At 51.8% G+C, this 19,274-nt stretch overlaps 1 protein-coding gene across 1 annotated transcript in view; it reads left to right on the plus strand.

The window, feature by feature from the left end:
• LOC104698492 (corticotropin-releasing factor receptor 1) overlaps positions 1 to 6,097 on the plus strand; it is a 30,493-nt gene extending 24,396 nt beyond the window's left edge. The window contains exons 11-13 of the mRNA XM_010413874.2: positions 1,305 to 1,440; positions 1,633 to 1,674; positions 2,328 to 6,097. Of these exons, the coding sequence (XP_010412176.1) occupies positions 1,305 to 1,440; positions 1,633 to 1,674; positions 2,328 to 2,468 (319 nt within the window). The 3' untranslated portion in view covers positions 2,469 to 6,097. The remainder of the gene's footprint in view (positions 1 to 1,304; positions 1,441 to 1,632; positions 1,675 to 2,327) is intronic.
• Positions 6,098 to 19,274: the final 13,177 nt, after the last annotated feature.

Consider the following 19,274-nt stretch of genomic DNA (forward strand, 5'->3'; position numbering starts at 1 on the left):
TGCTGGGGAATATTTTGCAGACAACGTAGAGGTGCACGGTCAGAGCAGCTCCCTGAAGTACCTGGAACAGAAGACACTTTGGGCTTCATCATCATTGCCTCTGTCTGGATCATTTTGTGGGCAGGAACTGGGGAATCTCTCTGTGTGCTGGGTGAAGTGAAGCTGTTTTGAGGTGGAGGGTGGCTTTTTCAGCTGAAAATGGAAAAATTCTGGTTCTATGATTGGGAAATGCCAGCTTTCCTCATCACAGAGTATTGAACGGGGATGAGGGGTTCAGCTTGAGGTAAGCAAAGATAAAGGTTCTGGGAAAAGGCTGGTTGGCCCCAGTCAGCAATTTTGAGAGACCTTTGGTTCCAGCATTTGCCTCATTTTGGGGGGGGTTTATCCCCTTTGGCCAGGAGAACATTTCCATTTCCCAGAAGTATTCTGTGGGACAGGAAGACATGAAGAACTTGGTACTTACAGACTGTGCATTCCTGCTTAAACCAGGCATGAGAGAGCCCTGGAGGGCTCCTGCTCACCTTAGATGGTAAAAGGCTGATGTGTCCCCTGCTGCCATGACTCTCCCCTGCAGAAGCCACACCAGGGAATGTGCTGTACTGTAGCTTTCCAGCTCCTGTCCTCAGTTCCCTCCAGCTCCTTCATGTCATCAGCCCATTTGTGTCAGGGACTGTTCTCTCCTCCAGGTCAGAGATGCAAAACAGGTTCCAGACCCCCTCCCTGCCCAGCTCAGACCCTCCAGGGATGACCTTCCCTGTGTTCATCTACTGTTGGAATCTGTCTATTAACAGGATCTTTAAGCAAAAAACGATGACTTGGCATTGTTCTTGTCCCCTGATCCAAAGGAATGAGGTGCCAGGCCCCAATCCTTCCCACACTCTCTTTTTCAGCACTATGATTTTTCCCAAACTGCACTTGTAATCTCATCAAGATATCAAATTAATTACCTGAGAAAAGGTTTTCATAATCCCATGTTGAAGGGTGTGAATTATTATACCCTCTTTAATTCCTTTTTAATTGAGCTGTAGATCAGCCAAGCAATCATTCCATGCCCGCTCAAGGTCAGGCCTCTGCTCATCACTGCCCTTTTCTGGGTGGAGAAGCAGAGCAGGGGCCCAGTGCTCAAACCAGCCCAGTCCCTGGGGGAATTGCACTGGAAAACAGCCCAACTTGGCTCTGTCCTCCCCCAGTCACTGGCTTTCAAGTCCCAGCAGACCAGTCCAAGCCATGCTGGTGCTGGGATGGGCAGAGTCCTTGTGCCCAGGGCTGCACTGTAGCAGCTCAGGTCCCTGTTTTCTCCCTAGGAAAGCAGTCAAGGCCACACTGGTGCTGCTGCCCTTGCTGGGAATCACCTACATGCTGTTCTTTGTCAATCCAGGGGAGGATGAGATCTCCAGGATAGTCTTCATCTACTTCAACTCCTTTCTGGAGTCCTTCCAGGTAATGGTCCTCCACACTGGCTTCTATCCCAGTCCTCTCTCACCAAGGCATGTGGAGGAGCCCATCCTGGCTGATGCCTCATCCCCTTCTGTGTCCTCCCAAAACCAGACATCCCCAAACCCCAGGGCTGTTCCAAAGCTCCTGGCCTGGGGGTACCTGTTGGCCATGACTCTGCTGCTTGTCTCCTTCCAGGGCTTCTTTGTCTCTGTCTTCTACTGCTTCCTGAACAGCGAGGTGAGCACAGGGGCTGGGGTTTTTTGTGGGGGTCTACACCTTTCCTTGCAAGCAGACAAGTTCAGCCTGAGGCTCTAGTGCTGCACAGGGCTTGGAGGTGCTTGTCCCTAATTCCCCATCTGAAGGTCTTTGATGATCAGAGTTGCTGCTTCACCTCCAGCCCCGGGTACATCTGCAGCCCCAGATTTTGCCCAGACAGGAATGGCTGCTGTCCATCCCCTCCTCTGGAGGGGGAAGATCCACCCCGGAGAACAGATGCTCTCAAGGTGCGCCTGTGTGATTTGGTGCAGCAGAGACCAGGGTCCTCCCCATCCTGGGGAAATCCTTCCCCAGGGTGAGCCCCATGCACATGTGGATTGCACATGGTTGAGAACATCTCCCAGGCTCTTACCCATAACACAAACAACAGAAAGTAAAGGAGCTGAGAGTAGAAGCGAATCCTGGGGCCAAATATTTGGGCAGCTTTTTCCTCTGCCTCCTCCAAATGCTCCCACACCTTTGCTGGCTTAGGAAAGTTTACCCCACATTAACCTGTTTTGTTACCAAATGACATTATTAGTGCTTTTTTGGCTGGAGGACCGAGGAGAAGGATGGCTGGTGCCTCTGAACAGCCTGTGCGTGATGACTCAGGGTCCCTCATTCATCCCGCGCAGGTGCGATCGGCCGTACGGAAGCGGTGGCACCGCTGGCAGGACAAGCACTCCATCCGCGCCCGCGTGGCGAGGGCCATGTCCATCCCCACCTCCCCGACCCGCGTCAGCTTCCACAGCATCAAGCAATCCACAGCTGTCTGAGCCGGGAGCGAGCGGCCGCACCGGGAGCCGACATCCCCGCTGTGGGGAACCCCTGGGAAGGGGGCACGGCACAGAGCCAGGTCCTGCCTGTGGCCCCCGCCCGCAAGGAGAGCACAAACTCACTCGGTCATGGGACACCTGCACAGCTCCTGCCGCACGTGCTGGGCAGGCCTGGAGGACAGGACAGCTGCGACGCTGCTTTGTCATCTCCCTGGCAGCTGTATGACCTTCTGGCGTGGCAGAAGGAGCCAGAGGAGCCTGGAGAGGTTGCAGCAGCCTTCTGCCGGCTCCATCCTGGGCATGATGTCCCATGTCACTGCTGTTTTCAAGTTTGTCTGCTTTGAGGTGACAGGACATTGCTGGGGCAGCTTATGGGGCTAATTCCCTGGGAAGCTGGGTCAGCCTTCCAGTGAGCACATGCTGGAATGCTGCTGGCAGGGGGAACCCTCTAGAGAAGCCAAAGACCTCTGTGTTGGAATAGGATGGATGGAGAGCCCTGGGGTGATTGTAGACGTTGCTTCATGTGACTGTGTTTTTGTACCACTGGGGCTGAGTCCTTCCTGTGTCTCTTGCTGGGTCTTCAGATGTCCTGTAACTGCTGCTTGGTCTGACCAGGTCATTTCTCATCTTGACACCAAGGATGGGGTAAAGCAATGGGGTGGGAGAGGGGAGGGAACCCCCCTCCCATGGGGATGGGTCCTAGGGGCTCTGAGCAGCCACAGAGAATGGGCTTGATCTGGAGGGAAGCACAGGAATTAGTCCAATCCTCTGGTCCAGCCCAGATGGATCCACAGGTCTCTGCAAAGCCCTGGACGTCAGGCTGACTCCATGTCCCTGCTCAGAGGCTGGAAAGGTGAGGGAGCCCTGCAGTGGAGCGGTGGCTGAGGTCCCCAAAGGCAGCTACCATAGGGACAGGCCCTGGCTCTGCCCCCTCCTCCCTGCCCTGCTTTTACCTGGGCAGGTGGGCCCAGCCCAAAGCTGCTCCTTACTCTTGTGCAGGGGATGGGACCAAACCATCCCCACACTGGGGTTAAGTGCCTTGGAGGAGCAGCAGCCTCCTTCCCTCCCTTCCCTCCCTTCCCATCTCTGTCCCCAAGCTGGGGACACCAGATTGTCCCCAGTTCTCCCTCTCCCACTGCCCTCTTCCATGGGGCCACTGAAAGCAGCTGAGCAGAGAGGTCCATGCAAGCAGAGGGGTTTGCCTTGACCTCTTTGGAGCCACCTTTACCTTGCCGCATTCAAGGTCTGGGGATGCCCAGGCAGGGATTGGATCACAGCAGGTTTATGGGCTGTCTGCCCTCTGCATCCCAGGGATTTTGCCACTGGGGCCGTACAGGGTCTAGTGTGAGCCCCCTCACACTTCTGTGCCTCAGTTTCCCCACCATAAAGAATAGGCATAAGTGTTTCCTGCCCTGGGGAGATTTAAGCATCTTTGACATTGCAGTACTCTGTGATTTCTTCAGATATACCACAGAAAGAATAAAATCTTGCATTTTTTTTAATTTAAAAGGAGGCATAGGGAAAAACCTCTCAGTTCTTTCTTCAAACATTTGTGAAATTCAGTAGTTTGGAGCAAATTCCCCCCACTTCCTTCCCATTTTGGTTTTCTACCTGCATGGCTACAGTGCAGCCAAATTGAAAATATCCCATTGACTCCAATAAACTGCTGGGAATAGCAACAGCTCCCGGTATGATGCAGTGACCACAACACAGACCATACCCTGCACTGACTGTTTCAGTCTTTGTTCAAGTTCAGCCACTGCCAGCAGTCCCAGAAACTGCCCCTTCTCCAAAATACGGGAGTGAAAAAGAGCCCTGGAGTTATGCAATGGGAAAAGTGGCAGCTCCCAGCTCTATGGATACCTTCTGCTGCTGCCCTACAAGGAGTAGACTTGTGTCTTCTCCTGTGTCTTGGTTTCTCTGTTGGGTACTTTGGCAGGAGTTAATAAAGATCTGTTGGCAATGGAGAAGGGGAAATGCCCCAAAGAGCTTTTTTTGTCATCCCTGCTCGTGACATTGCCAAAAAATTATTTGCTATGTGTTCAATTTGGATTTTTCTAAAGCAGGGTCTTTTGGTGGAAAGAAGCTGGAAATTGAAAACCAAAGAAAGAAACCCAAACAAGCATCTCTGTTCACATCACTGTTTTTCTCTTCTCCTCTTGGTGGTCTGCCCCACCTGGCGTGACTCTGTGTTCCGTAGCTGGAGAAGTGTGTGTATTCTCCGTCCTGTTTGATTAAAATTACTTCAATCCTTCTCACAAGGACTTGCAGGGCCTGTTTATCTTTTGGAAAAGACAACACTGGCATGGCCCCTCCCCAGTTTCCATGGGCGCATCCTCACACTGCACTGGGCTCAGCATCCCACTGGTCCAACGGCTTTTTGCTCTCCTTTCTACCTCAAATCCACGTGCCCAGAGCATGGAGGTGGCTCTCCATGAAGGTATCTACACCATTTCATCCAAGAGAATCCCACATGGGTTTTCCAGACAAGCCATCAGAGCTGGAGAAAGTCCTCCACGTTTTCCCCCTTGCCAGCTGAGCTAACACAGAATAAAACTGTAATGTGTTTCATAGCAGGAGGGAGGGCCAATTAAACTTGAATTTCATTTCATACATCAATGTTTACAAGTGAAATTCAGACACAAACAGAGTTCTGGTCAAGCTCTTTTGATACAGAATTAATTTGTTCATCACACAGAGCCTTGGAGAGCACTGCAATTTAGTAAGCACCATGCACATAAATAATAATTACAGGTTCCTGCTGATTACATGATTGTATTTAAAGTTATCAGGTAATTCTGAGATTAATGTCCTGCCAATCCAGTCCTCTTGACAAGGCTGAAGCCTCTTGAGATCATCCTGTGTAAACCCTTTATCTTATCCTGGTACCTTCTGGGGTTGGGAAAAGCAAAGCGGGACCCCAAGGATGGGATCTTGTGGTGCTGTGGGACATCCCAGTGCAATGAGGCACAGGAGCTTCTCCACCACACAGAGATGGATTTTGATTTAGCTTCTTTATTTGGTTGACACACTAAACCCACCATGGAGGTTGTCTCCAGCCCCAGAGTCACTCCCCACCCTCAGCCCCACCACCTAGGATCAAAGTATGGGTGCCCTGAGATACATCCCCAGCAAACCAAGGGCCAGCAATGGAGAAAACCTGCCAGCCAGAGCCTGAATGGAGGCAGAGGGGAGCTCGTGATCCTGATTCCCTGTGGAGCATCTGTGCCTTCATTCCACCTTCCAACGAGGCTGCCATGTGCAAGCATCCCCAGTGCCAGAGCCAGGACCTCCCAGTTCCATGGCACATCAATCGGAGGGTTTATGGCTGGTATTTAAAGCAAAGCGGGACTGTCATTCCCCTTCCTCAGAAAACAAATATCTGTCTGGTGGTCCACAGCTTTGGGCCATTCCTGGATGTTGAGCCCTGCTGTACCTTCCCAGGCAGGGAAGGACTCTGGAAAGAGTGGGAGGTGGGGAGGGAGAGGAAATCTTGTGGCAGTTTTACAGCCCAATGGATTCAGTTGTGGCTTTCAGCACTGTCCACCCCAAGAGTCCTCTCGTTTGTGATGTGTTGTCCTTCCAGCACTGTCAAACTCCCAAATAAATATTTCATCCTTTAATTCCAATGCCCCTTCCTTCACTGCTCTCTCCAGCGCAAGGCTTGCACTGACATTTGTCACCATAGTCACAGTTAAATGGCTCTCAGACACACGTGGGGGTGGGAGACAGGCAGCTCTGCCACTCTCACTAAAATTTCAAAGGGACATATTTTTCCAGTTTGGAGGAAAACTAAAGATCAGAGACAAAGTGACTCCATGGGAGAGCTTGTGTGCTCAGCCATGGAGAAAAGGATCCTCAAGGAGCCCCCGGGCTGGGCTGAAGGCAGCAGAGGTGTGTGATCACACAGCCTGCTGGAATTGGCACTTGTACAGAGCAGGGATGGGTTAATCCCACAACCAGGAATTCATGTGCTCACCCACAACCGAGTCCACCCTCCCAGCTGGCGCCCTCATCCATGGGGATGTGCACCAAGGACTGTCCAGGTTTTCCAGGTTTGTTTAGAAACAGCTGCAGTCTCCAACCACCTGCTCCCATCACAACACCAGGAGAGCCCCTGCAAGCACCATGGCTGAGCTCCCTGGCCCTGCCCTCCTCCCTGTCAGGCAAAATTTTCCATGGGAAACTTGCTTTTAGGCTGCTGAAATCTGTTGCTGAGCCTCCTGCTGGTGTGGAAACTGAGGCAGAGATTTGCTATGGATTTTGGGAAATATTGGGCTCTGCCGGCTGAGCACCATCCTGACAGACACCTCTGCTGCAGAGCATCCTTCAGCCCCAGAGCATCCTCCATCCAGGTCTGAGACCTGTTTCAGGAGACATCAGTGTGAAGGGGGCTTGGGACCCTCCTCAACAGCCCAGAGCCTCCTTCTGCCCCAAAGAAATGTCCCCCACACCCCAGCCTGACCCAGCCAACCCCACCAAACATGACTGCTGTCTGTTCTGAGCAGCTTCCACTTCCAGCCAGCTGGCTGATGTGTCCAGCTGCCCTGCCAGACCCTAATTTTGGGTGCAGCAGGAGAAGGGTCACAACTTCCCTCACTCAGCACTGTGCCCACAGGGCCAGTTCCCAGTGGGTCCAATGCAGATGCTTGAGGTCCAGAAGCCCATGTCCTCTGCTGGTCCTTGGCTGCTTCATTTTCTGCCTCCCCATTTTTCATGGAGGCAAACCACCAAGGACCTGTCCCCGCCTGCCCTTCCCAGCACATGGTGATGGTGACACAGCTGTCAGAGCCCAGCCAGCACAAAGTCTTCGGGGTTTGTGTGTTGAGTGTGGCTGACCTCCAAACACGAGGTGTCAGAGCCTCTGGCTCGGTCCCAAAGGATCTTCTCTGACTGCCAGGGACTATTAACATCTCCCTGCTTCCAGAAGGAAGCTTTGTTTGGGATGAAGCCAGCCTTTGGAAGAGCAGATGATCCAGTGATGTTGCAACCAGTAGGGTCTCCTGACCTGTGCTTGCAGCTCTGGGGCTGCCAGGTGAGGTCCTGGAGGCTGGATGAGGCTCCTCCTGCAGTGGTGGAGAGTCCCAAGGAGCTGGTGGCTCTGAAGAAGGCTGTGGGGATGTGAAATACGGGGCAAAAGGGGAAGCCCTGAGTTAAGCACTCCCAGCAATCCAAATAGCAGAGGAACAATTGTTGGCACAGCAGGAGCCAGAGACCTGGAGAAACACAAACAGGGGAAACTGCAGCCTGAAAATGAAACACGCAAGCACGGAAGCAGGATCTTAGCACAAGTCAGGAAAAAGCAGTGTGGTTGTGCCAGCTAGCTCAAAAGGACAATAGGATGAGATATTCAGGAAAAGCCTTGGATTATAGGCAAGAATGATTGCATCCTGACTGGAGTTTGACTGACACTCCATCACTAACCAAAGCCAGAGTAATAGAAATGCTCATGTTTCTGATGAAAATTATTTGGGTGACTAAAGGGAGCTGTATTTTAATGCATTAATGTGGGTAAGGTGTGTTTAGAGGCTGCACATTGAATAAGCACATAAAGTAAACTTTTTTTTTTCTCTGGGGAATGTCCTGTCCCACAGAGCTTTCCATGCAAGAAGTGCTGTGTCCAGCTCTGGAGACCCCAAAAAAGAAAGGACATGGACCTTCTCCAGTGATTTCAGAGGAAGCCTGGAGGTGTTCAGCCTGGAGAAGCCTCCAGGGAGACCTTAGAGCCCCTTCAGGTGCCTAAAGGGGGTCCAAGAGAGCTGGAGAGGGACTTTGGACAAGGGCCTGGAGCACCAGGAAAAGAGGGAATGGCTTCCCACTGCCAGAATTGGGGTTTGACACATAAATCACAAACTGGATCTAAGTGCATCTTACCCCTTCTGGAGCAGCCCCACTGCTTCCAGCCAGGATCAGGTGCTCCAGAAACAGCTGAGTCCACCTGGATGCTGGTCCCCACCTCCTTATCAAACTTTTCATCAGCTTCCCTATTTCTGTGGTCAGGAGAGTTTTAGCTCCTTTTCTCCTTGTTGTTAGCCCTTGAATATAAACCCAACCCTAAAATGGATAAACCCCACATATTTTAATTCAGATCAGCTTACAAAGGCTTCATCCATCTCTTTTGACCCCCAGAGTAAAAGTTTTGTCTTAAACAATTAATTCTGTTGGTAGAGTTTATTTTTTCCACAGAAGGTAAGTTTCCTGCCACTAAATCTCCTACCTGTGTGTAATTCCCAAGCTTTTCCATTTCTTTTCCCAAAAGCAATGCCCCCATAATTCTGTCTCTGCCCGGCTCCGTGGGTCCCGCGGGCGGGCTCAGTGTCACACTCGGTAGCAAAGAGGCGAGAGGGGCATTTGCGTGCGTTCCCGCAGGGGCATTTATTGCTCCCACACTGCCGAAGCGTGCAGAGGCAAATTCGAACACGATCCTGAGGTTCACAGTTTTGTCCGGGGGCGGGGAAAAGGCGGGACCAGGGAATGGGGACCAGTGGGGAGCTCTGGGGGAGGGACGAGGGGTAGAGGCCAACAGCAACCGGGGAAGCCAAACTGGGACAGGTTAACCGAACAGAACGAGCATCTCGGGAGAAGCCCCCTTGGCCACCCCAATACAAAGCGGCTCCTGTGGCACTAGGGACCCGTCCTACTGAGAGCTCTCTCCCCCTTGTAATGTATGTTCACCGGCCACCACACCCCCACACAGAATGTGATAGCAAGGAGCAAAGCCCAGCCCAGACCCTGGAGATTTTTTCGTCTAAAAGTTGCAACTCAGGCATGTTACACCTAAACTGCATGGGGAGCTTTGAAGGCCCTGGTATAGCCCAAACCATCACAAATCCCAACGTGGCAAAACAAGGTGCAAGTCAAGCACCGCTGGAGAGGGGGAAGTGTGGAGCCAGTGCCATGGCAAACGAGGGAAATCTGTGCAAAATGGGAAGCAATTAAACGAGAATTAACCGGGCTGCAGGAGGAGAAAATTGCTTCTTTCAAACCATCTTTATTATAGGGGCGCAACGGCCCAGAGCTCCCATGGCTTATCACCAGGGTGAATAGATGAAGAGGCTGTTGTTAATCAAGATTGTCAGAAGCTCTCCCAAAGTCAGACATCCTCACTGGAGCGAGGGCTGGCAGGGAACTTTGCTGTTCCACAGCTTCCTCTGCTCAACCCTTACCTGTCCCTGGTGGGACGCTTTCTCTGGGAAGGTCGCACCACACCGGGTCGTCCACCACCGGACTCTAAAGACAATACTTACCCACGAATGCGCTGGTCAGAGGAGGCCAGCGGCTTCTTGGTCTTTCCAGAAAACGGCTAGGGATTTCACACTGGTGGTTGAGAAGGTGACATCTCTGGTGGAGCTGGATGGAAATGGACCCTCCGCAGTCTGTCCCCATCCCACACAGCCCTTCTCCTTCCCTGACATCCTGAAAGGCCAGCAGTGTTGGTGCTGTGGGGAGGAAGGAGACAAATAGAGTTTGTCAGACTCCAAAAGCCAAGCTGTGACATGGGCTGATATCCTGCCAAGGTGGGATGGGGCCAGGGTATGGCTGGGGGTGGGCAGACGTGTGATTCCTCCCCCTGTCCACCCTCACCCCCCTGGCAGTGACCACATGGACCATCACAAGGAGAATAAAAGTCTTAGAAAAGGACCTGTGTCCAGCCAAGGTCAGATTTGGTCCTCTGACATCCTAGAAGCTCCATTCCCCAGCTCCCTATCCTGCAGCTCTGGGAAGCAGCTGGGACACAGCTGAAACAGCTCCCTGAAACAGCTCTGGGAGTTTGAAGCAAGGACGGAGGGTGGGAAATTGCTTTTTATTGCAGCTGAAGAAAGCAGGAAGCGAGTGGGGGTGCACAGCCAGGGCTGCCCATAGAAACCAGTCTGTCCAGTGCCTGGGGAGGGGACCACCAGCCACCCCCTTTCACCGAGCTCAGATAAACCCCAACACCCTCAGATTGGCGCCGTGTGGTGCTCAACAGCTGAGCTGCAGCTGCCTCGGTGCCAATTGCATACTTTCGCTAATGCCACCGCGCTAATTGCATTAATGGGACACTAATCACACACCTAACGGATAAAAATGGGAGCTAATTGCTCTACAGTGACACCGTGCTCCGTGCAGAGCTGTCCATCCCTGCGAAGAGCAGCTGTTCCTGGGAGCATCCAGCTGCTCCCGGGAGCGTCCCCTTGGCAGCCCCGGGGCTCTCCGGGCGCCTGAGCCGCAGCCCCGCGTGAGCGGTGCCGGACAGAGTGGCACTGGGCCATGTCTGCTCCTAACCCTCAGCAGGAATAGCCCCTTCAAGATTCATCTGACTCTTTCCGAGGCAAATTAAACCTCTGGTATGGCGGGGAGGTGTGTTCAGGTGGCAGGGGCGGTCTGACTGTGTATCCCGATCGTCCATTGGGAAGGGGTCTGCCAGTGTCCGTCAGGGAGGTCTTGCCCTTCTCCTGAGCCACCCTGGGTATGACCAGAGGCTGTGGGTCCACCCTAGGGACACCCAGTATGCCTGGCAAGAAATGGGTTATTCCTGCCTGGAAGGAGCAAGCAGGAGCTGGGGAAGGCACTGACCCTGCTCAGGGGCTGTTTTTGCACCGCGTTCCTATTTCTGATGGCCGGCCCCACGCTCCCTGCGCTTCACAACCACTCGCTAACACCCCTCCCTCAGGCTCCCCCAGCTCGCTGCCTCTGGCACATGGAAACTGAGCCTCAACACCCCCTCAGCCGCAGCTCCTCTTCCCAAGGAGTATCACAGCTCGGTGCTAAGCAGGGAGGACATGCAGGCGCCTTCCCCGCAGGCTCTGTGGCCTTCTGCCCCTTGCTGGAAGGTAATTAATGCCTCTTGACTTGCTCGTGTGACAAACTACAGCGGCAGTGGCACAGCGAGGGCAGCGGAGCAGGAGCCGGATGCAGCCAGGTGTCCCGGCTTCAAAATCCAGCCTCAGGCGGCTGAGTCACCCTCGCAGGGTTTGGAATGAGTTTAAACCCGTTTCCCCAGCCACGGCACTGCACTAACGAGGGACAGGTAACTCAGGGCTGTCTGTCTCTTGTTACAGCCCATCAAAGCAGAGCAGTTCTCGAAATACCCTTAACGCTGACCCTGACGCAGTTCAGGACCAAAGTGTTTGAGAAAGTAAAATGTGTCCGGGAAGGAGGGAAAAACTGGATTTAGAGGTAACATTTTTCAGATAATTGGAGAGCTGTTTAGCAGGTAGGCTAAAATCTTCTGGACGCAAAGGTGCATTGACGGAGGGACTGGACAAAACTCTCCCCAGGGCATGTGGCACAATAAAGGTTGGGATGTATCATAACAAACCGTGAGCAAGAGGTGGATAATCCTCTGTGCCGTTGGAAATGAGACACACATTGTTCTTTGCAGCCTTCCCCCAGCAGAGCCTGAGCCAGCAGCTCTGCACCACTGCGGGCAGAGCTGCAGAGCAGCGGCGGAGGAAAGCCCGGCTGGGCTCTCCCGCGCTCGGAGAGAGCGATGGCTCGGCGTGAGAGGAATCTTAATGGCACAGGAGGCAGCTCAGCAGTCCCTCGCAGGCAGCACAGGGCTGGCACTGCAGGAGGGGGCGCGGGCAGCGCTCTCGGGGCACGGAGGGTGCAGAGTCAGCGGCTCTTTCCTCATTGTGATGCTCGGTGTCATGGGCTCCCAAAAACGAGAGAGACGACACCGCTTTCCCAGTTTTTGCTGCAAGAGGATGGTGCAGTGTCACGTTGATCTGGCAAATTTGGCCACAGAAGCCACAGTCTAGAGTCGCCCAGCCACACAAGTCAAAAACATACCTGGGATTCAGATGGTGGCAGAGGAAGTCATAGAATACCAGAATGGTACCGGGTTGGAAGGGACATCAAAGACCACCCAGTTCCATACCCCTGCCATGGGAAGGGACACCTTGCATAAGGCCAAATTTCTCAGTCAAGTAAAAGTGTTTCTTCATCCCCTTCCCCACCACTGACTCTGTTCTTGGATTAGGAATTCCTCAGTGGATGAGAGTAGATGAGAGTCCAAAAAAGCCCTAAACAAACATAACCTAAAAAAAGGCTTTGAAAGTAAATTTCCACCCAAATCAGTCTTCTGGGAGGGATCCACATCATGCAATTTTGAAATATCACAGCAAAATATTTCAAGCTTGAAAGACAAAAAAAAAGTCATTCTGGATTTTAAGGAAGACTGAGAAATTCCAGCAGAAACCCTACACACTTCAGTGTGTGCCAGCACTGCTCTTAACACAAAATGCTTTTGTCTGAATTCATCTTTCCAGGCTGGGACAGATACTTTCCAGCAGGTACAACCTGGGCAGATCAGCTGCAGTTTCCCTCAGAGAAGCATTATTTTCCCACCCCATTCAACCTTTGTGGCTACACCACACTGTGACCTCTCTCTAAGGAAGGGGCTGCATTTCATTAGCCAGGAGAAAGCACTCAGCTTGCGAAGGAAAATCAATACCTGTCATCTGTATTTATGTATGAGCTTTTATTAATGTGGACTTTGGAGTTGAGCTGATGTTCTCTGTGTCTGTCCGTAATACCCCCTGCTCCGCGGGATCTCCCTGCTCCACTCAATAGCCAATCCTGTTTCCACAGAGGTGCACTTTGAAAGTACCTCCACTGCTTCCTTTACCCAAGGGAGTGGCTTTTTTCAGCAGTTCAATAATATTCATGTACAATATAACAGTATACAATCATATCCTTTGATGCCATGGCCAACTTGATGGTGCTTCTCTTTTCTCCATCATCTTTTTCCTACAATAAAGGGAAAAAATTAGTCAGGGCTCATCAAAAACTCCCAGTCAAATATATATTTCTTTGCGTTTTGCGACTGGCTACTGTTTTCTACCTTAATAAAGTAAGTATTTCTTTCTTGTTTTTTTTTCCCACTGGAAGATCAAAAGCCCAAGCAATATTTTATTGGCAAAGCATTCAGCTTTCAGTTGTTGAAAATCTAAGATGTTTTGGCCTGGAACCAAAATCATGAAAGTATTTCCAAGGAGCATTTTAAAACCTCAAAACTCTTCTTAGTATTTTAGGTTTTCAGTTAAGATTTATTTTTTAGAAGCCCTGGAGCAGATGTAGTCTGGGAGGGAGCTGTGCATTCATCACCTCTGTCTACAGGTCATGTGTTCTCATGGCTGTGGCAGGGTGAGAGCTGAGGATCCCTGGCATGTTCCTCCACGTCCCAGTTCCTCCTGCACAGTGACTTAGGGGCTAATTTGGAGCTCTGAGCTGCTTTCACATTCCCTAAGCCCAAGCAGGGATCCCAAGATGGGACATATTGGCAAAGCATCTGTTTTGGGTAGTAGCAATGTACAAGTGGCGGCAGCTTCCTAACTTGGCATCTCTCCACAGCAGCAGTGAAAAATAATAAAAAAAAAAAAAAAAATTGAATGGGGAGAGAGAAATCCAGAGACTCGAGTGCCTTCTGCCTGCAGCAGAGCTGGACCCCCCATGGCTCCTGAGGATGTTTTGAAGTCCTGGATGCTCCTGGCCACATCTGGATCCTCTTTCTCTCTTTCTTCGCTTTTCACTGCCCAAGAGTGGATTTAACCTGTGGAGTTGCTGATTTCTCTGTGAAGAATTACTTGATTTAAGCACCCTCATCTCTTGCTCCTCCCCATCCCTCCAATCCTTCTCCTGCAAAAAGAAAGCAAAGGATAGAAACCACTGTTGGCACCAAGCTTGGCATGCACAGCACGGACAGCATGGCATGGAAGAATGGGCCACGGCAGCTCCAGGAACCTTGACTGCCTTCAAACAGAAAATTAATGACTGAACCTCAGTGTTTTGGAGCTGGAGAGATTTTCTCCTCATTTACTCAAAGCTAAAAAGGAGAGGCAAGGTGAGCTTTGCTCACATGGATCCTTGAGGAAACGGGTGTGCAAGGGGCTTCTCACTGTGTTGCTTTCCATGAAAGGAATTTCTCAGCAAATATTGAATGCTGGGAAAGTCATGGAGGAGTGACCCCACTCCCTTTTTCTCTATTAAATTGCTTTCACTTCCCACTAAAATTCTTACAAAATTAGGGGGTTTAATTCATGTGGCAAACTACCTTCTGCTCCTCTCACTTGAAGGAAAATTGCTGGCAAAGCCTCTTATCCATGGAGGAAAAGCTGGAGGGAGACCCAAGGCATGCCATGCTCTTCTCTGGGGCATTTTCATGCCACACCAGTGCACCTCTTGTTGAAAAGAGGGCTTCCCGAGAGACTGGCAGCTCTGCTGTGTCCTGTGTCACTCTGCAGCAGCTCCACTCTGCAGTGGCAGGAGCCTGGAGCTTCTGGATGATTCTGAAGCATCACTAGAAGTCACAGAATCGTGAAATATCCTGAGTTGGAAGGAACCCACAAGGATCACCCAATCCCACCCCTGGCCCTGCACAGACACCCCAACAACCCCACCCTGGGCATCCCTGGCAACGCTGTCCCAGTGCTCCTGCAGCTCCGGCAGCCTCGGGGCCGGGACCATTCCCTGAGGAGCCTGGGCAGTGCCCAGCACCCTCGGGGGGAGGAACTTTTCCTGATCTCCAGCCTGACCCTGCCCTGGCCCAGGTCCAAGACAAAGCTCCCACTGAAAGAGCAGCAGCCAGGAAAACACAGGGATGATGTGCACCAGTAAAGGCAACTGCTAGAGGATAAAGGAATAAATAGGAGAAAACACCTTCCCAGTCCAAAGCTGCTCATCCTGGGTGGAAGTGCCTGTGTTGCCAGGCTCTCCTGGCTGTGACAGCTTCAGGGAGATGGATACACAGCAAAACCACAGCACTGTGACACCTTTATCCCCAGGGCTGCCTCTGAGAGACACAAAACTGGTGTCTGGCTCAAAATGAGAAACAAGAGGCCAGGCTGGCTGCTGACCCGCAGCAGCCAAACACCAACAGCTGGGCTCCTGCCAGAGGAGCCAGGGACCTGCTCGTTTTTCAAAGCACTTCATACATTGACAGGTCTCGGTGAGCTTAGGCAGCTCAGACGGCTCCTCTCACGGTTTTGGGCAGAGAAGGGCACAGATAAAGGAGAATACCAGTCCTGGAGACTTTCCCTGCACTGTAATTCCATCATGCAGGCAGGATGAGCATGCACTGATGGAAGTGAATGTCTGGGGTATTTATTGCTGTCTGGGCCAGCTGTGCTCTGTGCGGAGCATCCTTCCTCATAATGCCATGTTTGGGAATGCCTGGGTGACTCATGGAGCAAAGGAGAGAGGCCAGGCATGGGATGGAAACTTAGGAGGGGCAGCAGCAAAGCCAGTGGGACCTTGGAGATGACAGAAATTTCATAGGGGCTGAAAAGGAGTCAGAAAGGAGGAGAGCTGGAGTGGGATCAGATGGGAATTCCCCCTAGGATTACGACCAGCTGCACTTTCACGCAGCTCCTGCTGCATCTTGGGTAACCCATTAACTCTGTGTGGAATAATCAGGTTTTCTATCTTCATTAAGATGCAAAGACAATCTCCATGAAGTCACCTGCTTGGCAGGAAGCTCCTGGGAGAGCCCTGCCTGCACACCTGTGAAATTAAAGGCATCACATTAATTCAGCATCCTGGCTGCTGGGGAGGGGATCAGATGCTCACACCCACGTCCAGCCCTGCTCAGTGCAAGAGCTCCACATCACTTCAGGCCGCTTGGTTTGCTCTCACTGGTGGCTCCCTGAAGGTGGTGGCCCTGAGGAAGCCCAGCCTGCTCCCTTGAGCTGGGCTGGGGAGTGCAGCTGGAGCATTACCACACCAGCCACATGGCATGGTGTCAGCTGGAAAAGCCAAGGTTATTTGAGAGCATCTCCACCTACAGAAAAAGCAGGGCTTGGAGAGGTGGTTTGGTACTTCCAGGTTTGGTACTTCCAGGCTGAAGCTGTCTCAACAACCCTGCAAGCTGTGGGAAGAGCCCTGTGATGCCCCCATCTCAGAGCAGCCACAGGTGCTGTGTTCAACCCTCTGTCCAAACCAGGCTGTTGGTGAACATGGCTGTGCCAAACACGGAGCCTTCCTTATCCCCCAGCCTGCATTCCCAGGATGCTGGGGATGCCTTGGGCTGCAGGCTGTCAGCAGGGAGAGGTAGAGAGACATTACCTTGTTGCTCTGCCAGAAGAGCTTCAACAAGGCAACCACAGAATAGAATCACAGAATATCCTGGGCTGGAAGGGACCCCCGGGATCAGCCAGTCCCAGCCTGGCCCTGCACAGACACCCCAACAACCCCACCCTGGGCATCCCTGGCAGCGCTGTCCCAGCGCTCCTGCAGCTCTGGCAGCCTCGGGGCCGGGACCATTCCCTGGGGAGCCTGGGCAGTGCCCAGCACCCTCTGGGGGAAGAACCTTCCCCTGATCTCCATCCCAAACCCCCTGGAACAGCTCCAGCCACTCCCTTGTCCTGTCCCTGTCCCAGGGAGCAGAGATCAGAGCTGCCCCTGGGGAGGAGCTGCAGCCCCCGCTGAGCTCTGCCCTCAGCCTCCTCTGCTCCAGCTGGACAGGCCGAGTGCCCTCAGCTGCTCCTCGTGTGGCCCCTGCAGACCCTTCACCCCTTCATGTCCCTCTTTTGGATATTCTGTAATAACTTTTTATCTCTTATATTGTGGTGCCATAAACTGCCTCCAGATTTGAGGTAAGGCTGCTCCAACCCAGGGCAAAGCAGGACAACCCCCTCCCTCAAATGAGACAAATTTGCTGACAGCTGAGAGGAATTGCTGCTGCAGCCAGAGGCTTTGTCTGCACAGGGACAGCACATTGTTTACTGTCAGTGTGGTTTGTGTTGGCTTTTCCCTTCCTTGGGGCAGGAGAAGGCCAGTGATGCTGCAGGGTCTTTAACAGCAGGTTAAACACAAGAAATTGCAGGAATCTGCAAATCAAGCCATGCCATTGCTCGAAAGCAGAACCTGTTAAAGCCATTTGGGAATTTATGTTTTACGGGTGGAAGATTTCTTGGCCTGCAGAGAGATATGGGTGAATGTGACAGAGCATTTAAACACCTCTTAGTCGGGTGATAAATAGGAACTGGAGCAGAAAGCCAGACTCAGCATGCATAGCATGATCCTAAGGACATTTTACTGCTACCTTTAGCTTCCTCTAGTAATTACTGAATTTATTAACTTCCTACCCCTGCTCATTTCCAATTCCCCATTCTCCATTCCTTACAGATGAAGTTTATCTCTAAAACATGCTGAACCAGACTGTTCAGGCAGATGTTAATGCAGGAAGGAGAAGAAGCAGGAGCACTGGGCCATCCCAGCATGACCAGGGTAATGCTCTTCCCAAGGCTGCTGCCCCTGTCCTGCCTGGGATGGAAATGATTTACCATTATCGATTCACAGAATGCTTTAGGTTGGGAGGGACCTTAAAGCCCCTCCAGTGCCACCCCTGCCATGGGCAGGGACACCTTCCACTATCCCAGGTTGCTCCAAGCCCCGTCCAACCTGGCCTTGGACACTTCCAGGGATGGGATTTACACCCAAGCATGAAAATTTTTTGACTCACATGCTCCCATGAGAGTTTTTTATCCTTTGATTCTTTGTTCACAGTTATAAACCCAGAAAAAATCTACAACCACCAAATGTGTTTAATGCAGTGCCTTTTTCAACAGGTGAGCAGTAGCAGCAGGTTGCAGAGATTTAATTTACCTTTATCCTCTTCTCTGTCAGGAGAGTGCTTCCCTGGCTGTACTTTATGTGTTTAATTACAATAACTTCTCCTACCTAATTTTTTGCCCTATTACCTATTTTTCACTAAGAGTCCACCAGCTGCTCACAAACTGGATTAAACGGGAATTGATTCCACAAGTGTAATCACAGAATCTTAGAATTATTTAGGTTGGAAAAGAACCGTAAGATCGTCAAATCCAACAACTTCTCCCTGTCTTCCTCCTCTTTTGTTCCTGTTCCATTTTTTTACTCCCCTTTTTCCCTTTTCCTCAAGGAATTCCTCTGTCATGGAATCCTGCAGCAGTAAATGCCCAGTAGTTCACAGCACGTGGGTACACATCCATGCTGATGCTCCGTAAGAGGTGTAATGCTTCCAAGATTAAGTTGTCCAGGGCTGTCCCACTTTAATCACCATTTTTCCATGTTGAGTTTCCAGAGGAAGCTGCTGCTTGAAGACAGAGCTCCAATCATGCTACCTGTGCCCTTAAGTGGGACCAGTGTAACTTCAGAAGAAATTAATTTGAAATCCATACAGAAGCAGTGGTGGAAAGGACACAGGGATGCCTTTGCCACAGGGCAGCGTTTGTACCCTTGGGTGCTGGCACAGAGCCTTCCCCTGGTCCATGGGATGAGGCATCGGCCCCCAACACCTGAACAGAGGGCTGAGCTTGCAGGGGCTGCTTTTAAATAATTGCACCAAAATATCTTACTGCAGAAGAGTCACATGTGCAGGTGTTTGACTCCAAACAGCTTCCTTGGCTCATTTCCCAATATTCTGTGAATTTCAGTGGGAATTATTTCAAAGCTTTGGGACTTGCCTCTGAGAAGGGATCCAGTTCCCGGAGCTCAACTCCAAAATCAACCAAATGCTTCCGAAAACCTGCCTTTCCCTCTGCAGTAAGAACGTGCTGTTTGGAGGTTGGATCACCTCCCAGCCCTGTGCCCCCGGGTCTTTCCAGTCCCCTGTTCCCCTGCATGGGAACTCGGAGTCACCCTGCTTAAGGCCTGATCCGTGGGTCGGCTCTCCTCTTCCCAAAGCAGCATTAGCAGCAGGAAGCAGCACTGAAGGGAGAGGTACCTTTGCTCAAAAGCCTCTCAAAGTTCCAGGCAGGGCCAAAAAACAGTGTGGGGCTCAGCCGGCCGCTCTCCCACTCCACGTTGGGCTGGCTGCCTCTGGCCATCACAGCCACAGGGAAT

Source organism: Corvus cornix, chromosome 27 (assembly GCF_000738735.6).
Source record: "Corvus cornix cornix isolate S_Up_H32 chromosome 27, ASM73873v5, whole genome shotgun sequence".
NCBI lineage: Eukaryota > Metazoa > Chordata > Aves > Passeriformes > Corvidae > Corvus > Corvus cornix.